The following is a 17,631-nucleotide window of genomic DNA, read 5'->3' on the forward strand; positions in this document are numbered from 1 at the left end:
AACTCACGTGAGAACTGATCCAAAAGCAGCTCTGGGTTTTTATGGGTTAGCGTCACCCTGTGTGTACAACTAGATCAGTAGAAGGGTGTTTTCACAGATAAAATCAGAAGTAACACAGATTTAACAATTATATTTATTAAGAAAAATAAACTGAACGTAAGCCTGTGAAATGTAATATTTACTTTATTTGAGTGTGTTTGATCTGAACATCTTGTACTTGTAGTGTTCCTTTTGCATGTAAAGTTAGAATGTACAACAGCTGATGAATAAACAACAGTTATCAGGAAAAAACAAACAGAACCCTGTTAAAGGTTCAAATGTCCAGTTATGTGTTTATTATATGAGTATAAGAGTAACGGTGCATTAGAACACATACAGGTGTAGTTTTCATCCTGTAGAAGGACAATGAATAAAGCATCTTCTGCTGCGTTTATTTGGTCATTTATCAAGTAAAGAAGCAAAACCGGTTTATTTCAGACTGGCCTCTAAACTGGGACCGGACTGCATTTATTTATTTAGTTGTTTATTTATTTATTATTTATTTATTTATTTATTTATGTAAATTCTCTTCATTAATAAGCACAGATCATCCCATGACCCTCAATTACAAAATGACAAAAAAGGAAAAATTCAGGCTGTACAGTAACATAATACAACATAGTACAAGAACAGGTTGGTCGACATAATAAGTATAATTCTGGAAAGAAAATTCAAATGACATAGAGATTAGGCTTAAAAAGATAAATTTAATAAAGGAATAAATAATAAAAAAAATGCAGTCAGAAGTCTGCATTTTATTTTCTATTTTTTTTGTAAATTTCTCTATTGAAAAGCACAGTATCACATGATATTCGATTACAATCTGACGAAAAAAAAAAATTAACGATTTACAGTAACATAACACTGTCGTTGTATATAGAACAGGTTGGTCGACACAATAAATATAATCTTATGAAGAAAATTCAAATGACATACATTAGCCTAAAAAAAAAAAAAAAAAATACATATATATATTATATATAATATATATATATATATATATATATATATATATATATATATTAATAGAGATAAATAAATAAAGACAATCAAATCTGCATTTTATTTATTGATTGATTGATTATTTTATTTTTTTTTTTTGTAACTTTCTCTTTATTAATAAGCACAGATTACACATGACCCTCAGTTACAATCTGACAAAAAGGAAAAATTAAAGATATACAGTAAATCATACAGTTGCATATAGAACAGGTTGGTCGACATAAAATATAATCCTGTGAAGAAAATTCAAATGACAAACATTAGGCTTAAAAAAATACATTATAATATAAATTAATAATAAAGACGGTAGAAGTCTGCATTTATTTATTTATTATTATTATATTTATTATCGTTATTATTTTGTACTTTCTCATTATTGAAAGCACAGATTATCACACGACCCTCAATTACAATCTGACAAAAAAGGAAAAATTAAAGCTGTACAGTGACATAATACAGCTGTTATTATAGAACAGGTTTGTCGACATAATGACTATAATCCTGTAAAAAAAATTCAAATGACAAACATTAGGCTTAAAAAATAAATCAATGTTCATCTAAATATATTATGAGGACATTAGGGTTGTTCCACATGTAAACTCCATCCACAAGTCCCAGTAGACGCACCATCGAGGGTTAAATAAAGCCCAGACACGTTCCTCTGAGACCAAACCTTAAACCAATCTGACATTTTCAAGGAAAAACCCGAAGCCGCTGGCGTCTGTTGGTCCTGTAACTGCACACACATCTATTAAATATGTGTTTCCTATTGTGTGCGACTGTGGAATTCACTGACGTTCACAAATGGATGTGATGGTGTCAGCTGTGGATGTGTGTGAGAACATGTCAGAGGGTTCACACTATCATTAAAACTGTTCTGAGGTTGAATAATTGAAACGGTGGGGCTGTTACACACACACACAACATACACAACACACACACACACATCACACACACACCCACAGTTATCCCAGGTCTGCTCATAAAAAGGCGCCCAGCGCAGACAGACTGTCCGTCTAATCTGTCGCCCTTTGCTTTGTTTACTCTGAGCTTCAGCTTCTGCTTCTGTAATGCTTCATTTACACACTGGGGTCGTTGACCTTTAACACACACATGAGATTTCCACAGTGTGGTGTGTAATGTGACCTGGAGTCAGAGGGTTCCACAGACGAGTGGCAAACACTGAAGCTGACTGAAAGACTGAAACAAACACTGAAGCTGACTGAAAGACTGAAACAAACACTGAAGCAGACTGAAAGACTGAAACAAACACTGAACCAGACTGAAAGACTGAAACAAACACTGAAGCAGACTGAAAGACTGAAACAAACACTGAACCAGACTGAAAGACTGAAACAAAACTGAAGCAGACTGAAGACTGAACAGAGACTGAAAGACTGAAGCAGACTGAAAGACTGAAACAGAGACTGAAGCAGACGAAAGACTGAAACAGAGACTGAAAGACTGAAGAGACTGAAACAGATGCTGAAGCGAACTGAAGACTGAAACAGAGACTGAAGCAGACTGAAGCAGACTGAAGGAGACTGAAGCAGACTGAAGCAGACTGAAGGAGACTGAAGCAGACTGAAGCAGACTGAAGGAGACTGAAGCAGACTGAAGGAGACTGAAGCAGACTGAAGCAGACTGAAGGAGACTGAAGCAGACTGAAGCAGACTGAAGGAGACTGAAGCAGACTGAAGGAGACTGAAGCAGACTGAAGCAGACTTAAACAGAGACTGAAAGACTGAAGCAGACTGAAAGACTGAAACAGAGACTGAAAGACTGAAGCAGACTGAAAGACTTAAACAGAGAAAGACTGAAACAGACGAAACAGACTGAAGCAGACTGAAACAGAGAAACAGAGACAGACTGAAACAGAAAAACAGACAAGACTGAAACAGACAGATGAAGCAGACTGAAAGACTGAAGAAACACTGAAGCAGACTGAAAGACTGAAGCAGACACAGACTGAAACATGTGACCCACAGTAGACTGGACTCTCCAGGTCCTTCTGTCTCTTATCAGACACAACAGTCTGAGTTGTTTCTGCCTTTTTGTTTTCCTGCCTTTCTCAGCTTTTCTGTTCTGTTTTTCTTTCTTTCTTTCTTTTCTTTCTTTCTTTCTTTCTTTCCTTTCTTTCTTATTTTACCCTTCCTTCTACATTCAATTATGTTATTTTTTTCTTTCTTTCATCCTTTGTTTCTTTCTGTCTCCAACTTCTCTCTCTAATGGTCTTCTTCTCTCTTTTTTTTATTTCTTTGTACTTCTCTCCCTTTTCTGCTTTCCTTTAGTTCTTTCATCTTCCCTTCATGTCTTCTCATTCCTCTCGTTTCCTCCACCCTCTCTGTTGCTTGATCTTTTCTTTCTCAGCTTTTTCTCTTTTTCCAGTCGTTTTCCTCTGTCTTTGTTTCTTTCCTTCATGTTCCTCTGTTGCTTTTTTTTTCATTCTCATCCTTCTGTCCTTTCTCTTTCTTTTCCGTCCCCTTCCTCTTCTCTTCATCATTCTTCTCTCTTTCTTTCTTTTCCACTCGCGTTTACCCTCATCCCTCTTCTATCTTGCTGTTTTGTCTTTTCTTCCCTCTGTTTTTTTTCTTTTCCTCTTAAAACCCCTTCATTAGCGCTTCACTAATGACATCATCTGTGAGATCTCTTCGCTCCAGCTCTACCTCCACCTCCACCTCCACTTTTTCCCCTCTTTTCCTCTTTGAGTGGTCTCATTTCCCAGCAGCCCCAGTTTCCGTGCGTCTGGGCAGCCACTGAGCGTGTGCGAACATTGGTACTGGGTCTTATTGTAATGAGCATCAGGCGTGGACCACACATCTGCAGCATCACCACCGGACACCGTAAACATCCGACGCTGCTACACGTCCACTCCGTCGGCGTAAACCCTCTGTTTTCCACGGACACATGTGACTCTAATATTTTCAGCCTATTATTTTCTTTGTGCCCTCAGACGTCTGACAAACCGGAAAAAACGCTTTCATTTGACATGACTTCACGTAAGAATCGGGTAAATGTGCCGTTAACGATCCTGTACAAACCAGGATTAGTAAAGATTTCCATTAATCATCCCTGAACGGTGCCTTGCCCAAAGCCACCAACGTTGGAGCTTTAAGTCCACAGAGCACCAGCCTGGTGTGTTTGACTGTTTAGTTTAACCCTCAGGTGTCAAACATACGGTCTGTGGGCCCAACCGGACCGCCAAAAGGTCTAATCTGGTCTGTGGGATGAATCTGTAGAAAGCAAAAAATTACAGTTTGATTTTGGCAAATTCCAGTTATTATCCAGGTTCTACTCAGATTATTTATATACATTATTTGTATAGTGTATAGAATTTAATTTTATATTGTATAATACATTTGTATAGCTGTTACACTGTAATTTCCTACTTGGGATAAAGTCCAAATCATCTATATATCTCTATCTCTATCATCTACTATCTATCTCTATATATCTATCTATCTATCTATTATCTATCTATCTATCTATCTATCTATCATATCTGAGATTTTTCATTATTTTGTTCCTTTTGTGCTATTTATGTTTACTGTTTCATTTTCTTGCTATTTGTAAAATTTTGTTCAGTTTTAATTCATTGTACCACTATTTTTTGTTGATGTTACGCTTGTCCATTTTTTCCTCATTTGTTCACTTTTCCCCTACCTTTGTACTCTACCTTTTTTTTAACCATTTTTATCATCAAGCTAAATATAGTCCATTATTTTTTGCATTTTTATTAATTTAGTGGGTTATTTTGTTCATTTTGTTGCTTATTTATGTTTTTTTTGTTCAGTTTCCTGCCTAGTTTGTTCAATTTTTATAACATTTTTATCTCTCTATCTATCTATCTATCTATCTATATCTATCTATATATATCTATCTATCTATCTATCTATCTATCTATCTATCTATCTATCTATCTATCTATCTATCATCCATCCATCCATCATCCATCCATCCATCCATCCATCTCCATCCATCCATCCATCCATCCATTTTTCATTATTTTGTTCCTTTTGTTGCTTATTTATGTTTACTGTTCTTCATTTTTGCCTATCTATCATCCATCTGTCCGTCGATCCATCCTTCCATCATCCATCAATCTGTCATCACTCATCCATCCATTCACCCATCTGATCATCTGTCTGTCAGTCTGTCCACCCATTATCATCATCCATCCATCCATCCATTCACCCATCCAACGTCCATTTGTTTGTCCATCCACCATCTACCCATCATCAGAGATCTCTCCGCTCCGACTCCACCTTTTTTGTCATTTCCTCTTTTGAGTGGTTTTTCCACAGTAACTATGGGACCTGTGAACATCCAACTGGGTCATATCTGATGACCATGAAAAGATGAAGAACTGTATTTTACACCATTATTTCAACATATTGATAGGTGTAGTGGTGCAGAAGTTATTAACATTTTAGATCAGTAGATGCTTGTGGATGCCAGTGGCTGTTTGGGTCTTTATGGGTTAAACAAAACTCAAACTAAATCAGTTAAATCATGGCTCAACCCTCCAGAGGACCTGGTGAATATGAGCAAATTTGAATAAATCTTGAGACTGATTTGTTAGTATAAGCCTTTTAAATGAACAAACCACTAAAGGAAACACTTATTGGCATTTGTTGGAGTCAGTTCTTAATGTAAACATCAATATTTTTTATTAATGCACCAGTTGAGAAGCTTCCTGGTGCAATTCACAGCATTATAACCTCTTTATATCCAAGCAGAATTGGTTTTGTAAATGAAATGCCATCGGAAATCAAATCCAAGGGGAACGGTGTGAATCGATTCAGGAAATCAAAGGAAGGAAGCAAAACCCAGCCTTAATTATGAGGCAAATGTAAAGTTTAAGCAGTAGAAGTGTTCATTAGGCAGTGAAATAAGCCTTTGTCATTGTTTTAATAATTATCTGATGTTTTGGTGTATTTTTCTGCCCCGTTCATGTGTTTAACTGTTTATTCGCTCTCCTGAACATCAGGAGTAACAACAGTAACAGTAGTGACGAGGTACAGTTCCTCCACCTAAAGCGGCATCCTTAATATTTAATAATTAACAGTGGATCAGATGACAACATGTATGTAAATGTGGTCGTTGTTGGCAACAGACTGTAGGAGAATGGGTGTCACTCGATCCTCTCTCGCTTTATACGACTGTTTCAGTGTGTTTCAGCTTCGCATCGCTGGTTATTGAACTTCGATGTTTGGTTTCACTCTCACTGATCCATTAGACTCATTTCCAGAAGCTAAAAACTCCTGATCGACTCAGGCTGAACAGCAGAGGGTAGAAATATGACCAAAATCTCACATCCCTATACATATATTAAAAAATATGGTATACAAGATTAAAATAATGTTTATTTATTACATATACTCAAATAAACGGTACTCAGGTCATTAATAACCTTGAAAACATCCAAGTGTAGGGTTTGTTTTCAGGACTGATATTTTGTGTGACTCTTTTCTGTTTAACATGTATCTAAAAGTGTTATTAGTGCGATTAGAGTTTAATGTTTACTCGCGTATCAGACTTTTCATACTCAAACTATATTTTTGTGACATAGGTAGCTCATTCTTTATGTCCAGGTTTTTTTCTGTCTCGTCTCTCCAAATTTTCCTACTCAGATTTCAGTGTCACGTTCCCTGCATGTTTATTTCCATTTCCTTCATGCAAATGTCCTGCCTGCATCTGTTTCATGTGGAAGAACGCCAACTGTTGTCCAAACTGAGAAATATCACTGTAAAGAGTGTGATTTATGATGAAATAAACAATAGAGCGTAGTGTTAAATGGTAGTGTTCGATTGTCACGTAATATAAACAGACCTATTTACTATTTGACATTTAATTCTTAGAGACAATATTCAGATATCCACTTTTTTGATATTAATAGCTGTGTTTTCATTAAATGTCAAGTGGATTAAAGTGAATTGTTTTGAAGTGAATCCACCAGAGGCTGTGTCGTGTTGTCAGAAGGTGGCGCTGTAGGCTGCAATTCACATGAATTTAATAGAATAGAAGTATTGTTTACAAAGACATGACGTAAATGATCACTCTTATAATATACAAACCAAAAACCACCTCAAATTGATGTAACACCCTCTGAGTGAAATGGAGCATTCAGTAAGACTTTCAGAAACTTTCAGTGTTTAGAAACTAAAGATTAAAAGCTTGGTCATAAGCACTAACTTCAATTTTTAACATGTAAAAAACAGATATAAGTCAGTGTACATCTGCAGAAATGGACAAGATGGTGTCATTGAGGAGACCTGGGATCAAGTTGAGTTTATGCTGTTTATTTTTGCATTTTTCTTCAATGTATTTCTTATTTTAGCCCTTCTCCTGACCTTTTTTTCTATCTCTTAGCAGTTTGTTTTATGCCTAAACTAAAATGGAGGGGAATTCAGTTATTTACCACTGGCAAATTTATCACTAGATGTTCTCTAAATATCACACATTGAACATTTATTTCTTACCAGCAAACAGAGGAAGGGCATTTTTAACAGTAAAACTATCCTATACTACTTTTTAATTTTTTTTTTTACATAGATTTGACAGCATCATGTTATGTAATCTCTGCCCTCTCTACTTCAGTACATTCAAATTTATTTGATGTGTCATTTTCAACTTTGCTGTACATATCTCTTTTATTGTGGTGTTGTTTTATACATTTTAGTGTCTTTGCTTATGTCTTGTTTTGTTTTTCAATCGTATCCTCAGTTTTTAAATGTGCTATATAAATAAAAGTTATATTATTATTATTATTATTATTATTATTATTATTACTATTATTATTATTAGTAGTAGTAGTAGTTTTTAACAGTATAGAAAGTGATAGTGGATTTAATTTGCCATGGCTGTCATTTAAAAAAAAAAAGAAGTAAAAAATAAATTTAAACAAAATGGGTATTTTCACTGCTTACCTAGATACAGCTTTTGCTAACAGGTAGCTAACTCTTCCATTAATGACACATATCAGTTGTATTCATACATAATAATGATTCAACTGCCTCACATGCTAATATGCTAATGCTAGCGGGCTAATGTTAGCAACATGACAGTAGGTCTGTGGTTCATCAGTAGGATTTCTTAACTGTGACGGGCAAATTAGTGACATGTTTGGTGAGTTTGGTCATTTTTTATTTTTGGTTTAGATGATATAAAGAAAAACAAATCGAATAGAACGTAACATGGTATTGTCCATGGTTCGACTAGCGCTATAGAAGCTGTAAATGGAAATACCACATGCTAACTATTGGCTAACTTTTCCAGTAATGACAATTAACAGTAGTTCTGAACTTTAATATAAAGCAGCACCAGTAATGCACAAAATATTTACTATGACTTGTTAATAAAATAAAAGTAATTACTTAGAGTACACAATCTCAATTGGTAGACAAGTAGTGAATAAATGCTAATATAATGCTAATGAGCTAAGCTAGCGGGTAGTGCTAATCTTAGAGAGTTGAAACAAATAAAATAATGTTCTGTATAGGTCTATCTCTTGTGTTTTGTTTTTGTAATAAGTAATTACAGTAAATGTGTCAGTAAATCTCACTGAACTTTCAGCTAGTCAGAAAAAAACTACTCAAAACTTGCTCTTCAAAAACTCTGGAGATGAAATTATGATTCTCATCTGTCTTATTTAGTTTCCATTTTGTTTGACATGTTTCTCCAAATATTCCAAAGTATAAATAGGTGAAATAAGCACAAAAAGTAGGAGACTTGAGTTAGTATTTTCCCTCAGAGTCAGTAATTCCATTGTCCAGGAGTCAAAATCTGCTCCTACACTTTTGTAAAACCCACTTTTGACACCATCGTTTATTGGTCTGTCTCTACATCCATATACACATACACTTCCACTTTTCTGCTCTTAATGCGGGTGCTTCATGTTAGCTCATGTTATTGACCAAAAATGATTTTACCATTTGGTGTTGGACTGATGTGACATTAGTTTCCAGACTCAGTTTTGTGTCATGATCGAAAGGTTGGAACTCGATGATTCAAGGGGCAGCGAGTTTCATCTGCAGATGTCGCAGGGGGCAGATTTGCCTGGTATGAGTAAAGAGAACAGCGTAGGAGCAGCTCAGTTGGTGCAAATGACTGTGTTTGTGGATGTCTGCGGCTGTGGAGGAGCATCTCAGCCTCTGCACCACAGTAACACACAGTAAAAGGTTATTATCAGCTCCCAGGAAGGCGTGATTAAAACACAGAGTGGTACCACAGCCTGCAAAGGTTAAAACAACTTTTTTTATTAGTTTTGAGTCTTTGAAACTTTCACAGAGACAGAAAATGAGGTCAGACTCACCTGAACGTGGTCAGGGGCTCAATCTAAATCCTACGACCTTTAATAAAGCAGCTCCGAACAAACCGTCGCCCTCTTTTCTCCGCTTCCTGTTCCTCATGTGTCGCCTCTTTTCACCGAGGCCTTCATGTACGCATTCATCAGCTGCTTCCGCCTCCCACTCCGTTTGAGGCTCAAAAACCCATTAATTACCAGGGATTTATAGAGTGTTTATTCTGTTTTGATGAGTGCCCAGCCCATTTGGCCCTGTTAGCGCTGACACGCTGACCTGAATAAGAAAACAACATTTACATTTTAATCATTTGGCTTAAAAGTGAGAGCGCAGCAGAGGAACAAATCGAGGATGCTGTCAGAGGGATTGTGGTTCAGCTTCACAGATGTTTTGCTTGATATCCAGGTTTTGCTGAATCTTTTGTCATAGAATAAGAACATAAAAACCAAGCAAATACAGACGTAAACATTTGCAGTTTAAAATGCCAGGGAAGCCTATAAAAAAAGAATCAAACCCGCATGTAAACAATAAAATAAACTTAGCCTGAGGAGTGAAAGCAAATAGGTATAAATCACAGTCCAAAACATGAAAAGCATAGAAGGGATTACAAAACATTATCTTATTTTGTGTTATTCTTCTTCAGTGATGAGCTCAGCTTTATTATTGTGGACTTTACATCAAACCAAATTATATCATTCCAATGTGTGTCTGATTGATACTGATGAAAAATAAAATACCAGAAAAATATATAAAACAATATGTACATTGGCTGAAAATGAGGTTAAAAGAATTGAAATCTCCAGCACTACAACTAAATATGTTGTTTAATTTTTTTATTGCATTTGTCATTACACACGTACAAGTACATGGCAACAAAATACAATTTATCGTCTACTTAGAAGTGCAATAGCAGCAAATATACAGTATTAACAATATTTGTTCTGTGTACAATGGGTATCAGAGCTAGGGCAAAATATACAACATTTTCCCTGTTACATGTTTTACAAATAATTTAATGCCAAAAAAAAATCTGTTTTCCACTCAAAAATCACCCAAATACCCACAGCCAACCAAAAGCATGATCTATTAATCCTATCAATACATGTAAATAATTGGTGTAAAATACAGTTATTCATCTTTTCATGGTCATCAGATATGACCCATTTGGACGTTCAGAGGCTCTGTAGTTACCGTGGAAACACCGTCATCTTCTACAATATTGATTCACCAGTAAAACCCATGGGAGTTGGATCAGTGACAGTGGATGGAAATGCATGTTTTTACATTCACTTAATGATATATTTTACTGAAAAATTCACTTTTTTCAGTTTTTCTGTTTGATATAACCTTTGAAATTACTCTGAACTTTTATAAACATCCACATGATCAGTGAATTAAATATAAGAAAACACCAGATTGATGCTGAAAAATGCATAAATGCATAGAATCCATAGAGTGCAGAGAATATATTATAATAACATGATTTGACGTACCTCATGAGAATAATATAAACTCATGCAAAAATGTTCATTGTGACATTTGTGAGCATATTTTCCGGCCTTACCTCCCAGGTGCTGTGTCTGAATTTTAGTTTGTTTGTTTTTTATATTGAACCTTTATTTACCAGGTAGGTTCATTGAGAACCAGTTCATTTACAGTGATGACCTGGTCAAGAGGCAGCAGAATGGGCAGATAAAAACGGTACAAAAACTTAACCTGCTGCGCACTAATACCCCTCATCCAACATGGACACACAGACAGACAGACGACAAAACGGTTACAATACCCCTTCAGCCAGTCAGCTGAGGGGTAAAAACAACACAAAAAAAAAACAAGTTAAAGTCACACAACAAGTCTTAATAATGTGAAAAGAGATATTATTCACAGTATGTACAGGACATGTATGTTTATGTTCTATATGAGGACATGCATGTTTATGTTCTATATGAGGACATGTGTTTATGTTCTATATGAGGACATGCATGTTTATGTTCTATATGAGGACATGTGTGTTTATGTTCTATATGAGGACATATGTGTTTATGTTCTATATGAGGACATGCATGTTTATGTTCTATATGAGGACATATGTGTTTATGTTCTATATGAGGACATGCATGTTTATGTTCTATATGAGGACATATGTGTTTATGTTCTATATGAGGACATATGTGTTTATGTTCTATATGAGGACATATGTGTTTATGTTCTATATGAGGACATGCATGTTTATGTTCTATATGAGGACATGCATGTTTATGTTCTATATGAGGACATGTGTGTTTATGTTCTATATGAGGACATGCATGTTTATGTTCTATATGAGGACATGTGTGTTTATGTTCTATATTAGGACATATGTGTTTATGTTCTATATGAGGACATGCATGTTTATGTTCTATATGAGGACATATGGTTTATGTTCTATATGAGGACATGCATGTTTATGTTCTATGAGGCATGCATGTTTATGTTCTATATGAGGACATGCATGTTTATGTTCTATATGAGGACATATGTGTTTATGTTCTATATGAGGACATATGTGTTATGTTCTATATGAGGACATATGTGTTTATGTTCTATATGAGGACATATGTGTTTATGTTCTATATGAGGACATGCATGTTTATGTTCTATATGAGGACATATGTGTTTATGTTCTATATGAGGACATGCATGTTTATGTTCTATATGAGGACATATGTTTATGTTCTATATGAGGACATGTGTGTTTATGTTCTATATGAGGACATGCATGTTTAGTTCTATATGAGGACATGCATGTTTATGTTCTATATGAGGACATGCATGTTTATGTCTATATGAGGACATGCATGTTTATGTTCTATATGAGGACATATGTGTTATGTTCTATATGAGGACATGCATGTTATGTTCTATATGAGGACATATGTGTTTATGTTCTATATGAGGACATGTGTGTTTATGTTCTATATGGGTACATGTATGTTTATGTTCTATATGAGGACATGTATGTTTATGTTCTATATGGGAACATGTGTGTTTATATTCTATATGAGGACATGTGTGTTTATGTTCTATATGAGGACATGCATGTTTATGTTCTATATGAGGACATGTGTGTTTATGTTCTATATGAGGACATGCATGTTTAGTTCTATATGAGGACATGTATGTTTATGTTCTATATGAGGACATGTGTGTTTATGTTCTATATGAGGACATGCATGTGTTTATGTTCTATATGAGGACATGTGTGTTTATGTTCTATATGAGGACATGTGTGTTTATGTTCTATATGAGGACATGTGTGTTTATGTTCTATATGAGGACATGTATGTTTATGTTCTATATGAGGACATGCATGTTTATGTTCTATATGAGGACATGTGTGTTTATGTTCTATATGAGGACATGCATGTTTATGTTCTATATGAGGACATGCATGTTTGTGTTCTATATGAGGACATGTATGTTTATGTTCTATATGAGGACATGTATGTTTATGTTCTGTATGAGGACATGCATGTTTATGTTCTATATGGGAACATGTATGTTTATGTTCTATATGGGAACATGTATGTTTATGTTCTATATGAGGACATGTATGTTTATGTTCTATATGAGGACATGTATTTTTATGTTCTGTATGGGAACATACATGTTTATGTTCTATGTGGGAACATGTATGTTTATGTTCCATGTGGGACATGTATTAATGTTTTATATGGGAACATAATGTCATTATTCTATAGGGGAGGGACATGTATGTTAATGTTCTAGATGTTCTAATTGTAAAGAAAACCCTGTTTCTTGAGCCTGACAGTGACCGTCTGCGTCCGTTTCCCTGATGTCCTGTTCTTATTGTGCGTCCGTTGCAGGTGACCCAGCCCCCCCGCGTGGACCTGCAGGGCCAGCTGATGGGTGGCTTCGATGAGAAGGCGTATCTGGTGGCGAAGCAGCTGAAGCCCGGCGACGACCCGTACAGAGAACACGCCTTCAACCTGCAGGAGAGCGACCGGCTGGGCAGTGAGAGAGCCATCCGAGACACCCGACACTACAGGTGAGGAGGGTAAACGCCCCGGGGCAGGTGTCCACGGTGATCCACAGCAGGAGATCAAGCACTGATCCACTTAAGCTGCACACATGGAGCCCAGGTCGACCCACAGAGGACGTTGACAGGCTGATGAGAACCGATAGTTTGGAACAGGAGAAGACGATTAACCACTCGTGTCGTCCCTCTGTTGATTCTATGTCATAGTTCACAGAGTTTCAACAGGTGGCACTTTATCAACATGTTCTGGATCAGGGATGTCAAAGTCACTTTGGTTCAGGTTTCACATTCAGCCCAACGTGATCTCAAATAAAATAATAACTTATAAATAATAATGTCTGTGGTTTAGTGTGGAAGCTAATTACATTATGAAAATGTGAATAACCTGAAATGTCTTTTCTAGTTTAGTTTTTAGTTTTATTTAGTTATTTAGACAGGGACAATGCACATTATACATTAACCTGAAAAAGGACAGATGTAGTGGGCCAGGTTCTAGCGCTAGTGCTAATTTCCACCTGTAGTCCCTGGGCAGGCTGATGTTTTCATTAAAAAAAACAGACATTAATAAAAACTAAAACATTTAAAAACAGTAAAAAAAATGCATATTTATAGCTCCATCTATTTTCTTAGGAAAAATAAGTGAAATTTTAACATTATGCCTCAACTTCATTTATAGATGTGCATTATGGATCCAATGTTCTAGGCATAATGACCTAGAAATAATAATCACAATTTTTCTCTCTCAAATACACCCTGAAATATCTTTACAAAAAATTGAATATGTATTTACATATATGTGTTATTGTATTATGTGTTAATGTAAATCATATTATATTTGTTCATGATAATATAAAGCCAGAGACCAAATTATTTGTAATAAGTATCAGTCACATTATAGTAAATGGTATAGATGGTCAGACTTGGAAGATTATTACTGTTATTAATTATTTAAGGAGAAGGGGTGGAGTTTATAAGTTCTACTCTTCTCACTCCTTTCAAATATGTATTATATGTCTTATGTCATATATTTAAGTGTTTGGTTTATTTATTTTCTTCTGTTTTGACATTCATGTTCGAAACTAATACATCAAAGTCCAGTTTCAACAATTTTACGTCGCGCTTATTATTAACGCAATTTACAGATGACAGTGGATCTACAATACAGAAAACATTAAGTAACAGGCAGATATTGTTAAAAGTGCAGTTATTTTTCTTCAGAAATTTCAGGTTTCTCATATTTGTTCAAGTTATTCATATTTTATTGTGACAGGTTTGTAAATGTCAATATTTTCATAATGTAATTTTACCTTTGTCACTTTAACTCAAGGACAACATTCAGAGTTATTGTGTTATATTTTACTCGACTTCACATGAGCTGTAAGTGGGCCTTGTTTGTTAAATTTTCAGTGTAATTTTTGCACCTCGGGCCTTATGTTTGACACCCCTGTTCTATATGAAAAGGCGACATGACTCTAACAGACAAAAAGGAGCAGCTCTTCACACAACACCCACAGTTTCAGGTCAGAGCACGGTCATATTCACACTGAGCTCAGAAAAACACTCTGAAGGAACATTATTGTTAAAGAAAAACTGACAGAGTAAAATTAGAAAAATGGTGTTTCAATAAAACATTCCTATCAGCTGACACAAAATAAAAACGTGGGTTTAGAAAATTAAAGTTTATGAAATTAAATTGGAAAAAAACAGTTTACAGGTGTATGTTGTGTGTTGTTACATCTGTTAGGTCATTTTTGTCTTGTGTGCTTAATTTGTTGCGTCTTTTACGCTGTTTTCGTCTTGTCTTTTGTACTATTTACTATGTCTCATTTTGCGCTATTTTGTTCATTTTGTGCTATTTTTGTCCCATTTTGTGCTATTTTATCTCATTTTATGCTATTTTGTCACATTTTGTGCTATTTTTTTAATCTCATTTTATGCTATTTTGTCACATTTTGTGCTATTTTTGTCTCATTTATGCTATTTTTGTCTCATTTGTGCTATTTTTTTTTATCTCATTATATGCTATTTTGTCTCATTTTGTGGTATTTTTGTCTCATTTTATGCTATTTTTGTCCCATTTTGTGCATTTTTTATCTCATGTTATGCTATTTTCTGCCTCATTTTGTACTATTTTTGTCTCATTTTATGCTATTTTGTTTCATTTTATGCTATTTTTGTCCCATTTTGTGCTATTTTTATTCATTTTATGCTATTTTTGTCTAAATTTGTGCTATTTTGTCTCCTTTTAAGCTATTTTGTCCCATTTTGTGCTATTTTTTATCTCATTTATGCTATTTTTGTCTCATTTTATGCTATTTTTTTTCTCATTTTATACTATTTTTGTCTCATTTTATGATATTTTTGTCTCATTTTATACACTTTTTGTCTCATGTTTTGCGTCTTTTACACCACTTTTTAGTTGAATTTTTTTTAGCCTTGTTCTCATTTAGTTATGTTTTCTAAACTTCTTCAAAAAACCTTAAGAAACAAACCTTGAGATAAGAAGTTATTTTGTGATAGTTATTTTGTGGCATAACGTTATTTTCTAATAATTGTTATTAAATAATTGCAGTAGCTGATCTTTAAGGACAATAGATCATGACACTGCAATATGATATAAAAGTCTATTTTGATAATTAAGTTTGTCATTTTACAATCCATCTCTGACTGAATAAATAAAAATCTTCAACCAATGAAAAACTAAATTCGCAAAGTCTAAAAAGTCTGATGAGAATGCTAAGTAAGTATTCTTATTTTATATTCATTTTCAAAGTCTGCTTTCTTAATTGTGAAAGTTCAGACCATACATCTGTGTTTAATCTGCATATATTTATCTAAAATAAATCTCCAAATCTCAATATCTTTACCTTTTAAATAAAGGAATAAAAATAACAGGATTATTGCAGCTTTTTTAACTTATTCTAAATATATTGTCTACCTTCTCACACATGTGCTATTGAATTAGTGTCAAAGCTGCTAAAGGTAACGTGTTGAATAAAGTGAAGGGTCAGAAATCCCTGCAGTTGTTGCCTGGCAACCACATATTTCCATGTGGCTACACTACAGCAACGGCGCCCATGCGGCTCCACATGTTTGGACTTGATGGGAACCCTGGGCCGACTGCAATTGTTTCTGTCGTCTGACGTGGGGCCGTGGTGTGTTTGTGTGTTAATAACTGAGTGTGTTCTGTTCAGGTGTGCGTCTCTGAACTTCGACACCGACCTTCCTTCCACCAGCATCATCATCACTTTTCACAACGAGGCTCGCTCCACCCTCCTCCGCACCGTAAAAAGGTAACGAGGTCGAACAGTAACGACCCCCACGCTTTAACCCTTTGTGTCCCCGTCATCTCATCTGTCTTCTGTTCCCTCTGGCAGCGTCCTGATGAGGAGCCCCCCCTCTCTGATCCAAGAAATCATCCTAATCGATGACTTCAGCTCAGACCGTGAGTATCTGCTCTTTTAACACATAAAACCTGACACTTTTGGGGTGGAGGTTGTGTCGTTGTTGGAGGTTGGGATGTGTTACCCACCTGAGGAAAATAAAATACCACAGACACACATAAAGTACACGCAGCGGCTTTTACAGGCCAGGTTTGGTTTTTATTCACTCACCTACTGATAGGTCAGGAATGTCTACAAAGTTTGAGGAATTTAGATTTTTGACACATTTTTGAAATATTAATAAAAATGTGCCTTTCCTTCTAATGGTTCATATTTTGATGGTTTATAATATGTAATTGGTTCCAGATATCAGTATAGTTACTACTGATCACTGATAGGAAGTCATATATGGATTTTCATTTGGGTCCATGACCTTTGACCTTGAGTGACCTTGAAGGGTCAAACTCAAGGTCAACAATGTCTAGATTTCAGCAATTTTCTTCTCCAAAACAACTGGTTGGATTCATTTAACATTTCACATGTATCTTTAATGGGACAATGTCTACAAAGTTTGTTCACAGTTTTGAAAAATTTACATTTTTGACAAATTTTTTGAAATATTAAACTTTTGTCTTTCCTTCTAATGGTCCATATTTTGAATGGTTATGACATTTAAATAGTTACAGATATCAGTCTAGTTCCTATTGATCACTGATAGAATCATATATGGACTTTGTTTGAATTAGTTGAGTTCTCCTCCAGTTAAAGTCCCGCCCACTTCTATTATTGGATTGATCTGCATCCAGACCACAGGACTGGAACATAGAACAGAACCTGACAACCTCACACATTCACCTGGGGGTTT

At 35.2% G+C, this 17,631-nt stretch overlaps 1 protein-coding gene across 1 annotated transcript in view; it reads left to right on the plus strand.

Annotated features, from left to right (window-relative positions):
• The window catches only part of galnt16 (UDP-N-acetyl-alpha-D-galactosamine:polypeptide N-acetylgalactosaminyltransferase 16), a gene marked incomplete at its 5' end in the record, with an annotated part of 97,918 nt that overhangs the window by 2,317 nt on the left and 77,970 nt on the right, over window positions 1–17,631 (plus strand). Inside the window, 3 exons of the mRNA XM_030125946.1 lie at window positions 13,211–13,392; window positions 16,578–16,676; window positions 16,761–16,828. Of these exons, the coding sequence (XP_029981806.1) occupies window positions 13,211–13,392; window positions 16,578–16,676; window positions 16,761–16,828 (349 nt within the window). The remainder of the gene's footprint in view (window positions 1–13,210; window positions 13,393–16,577; window positions 16,677–16,760; window positions 16,829–17,631) is intronic.

Source organism: Sphaeramia orbicularis, chromosome 22 (genome assembly GCF_902148855.1).
Source record: "Sphaeramia orbicularis chromosome 22, fSphaOr1.1, whole genome shotgun sequence".
NCBI classification, from domain to species: domain Eukaryota; kingdom Metazoa; phylum Chordata; class Actinopteri; order Kurtiformes; family Apogonidae; genus Sphaeramia; species Sphaeramia orbicularis.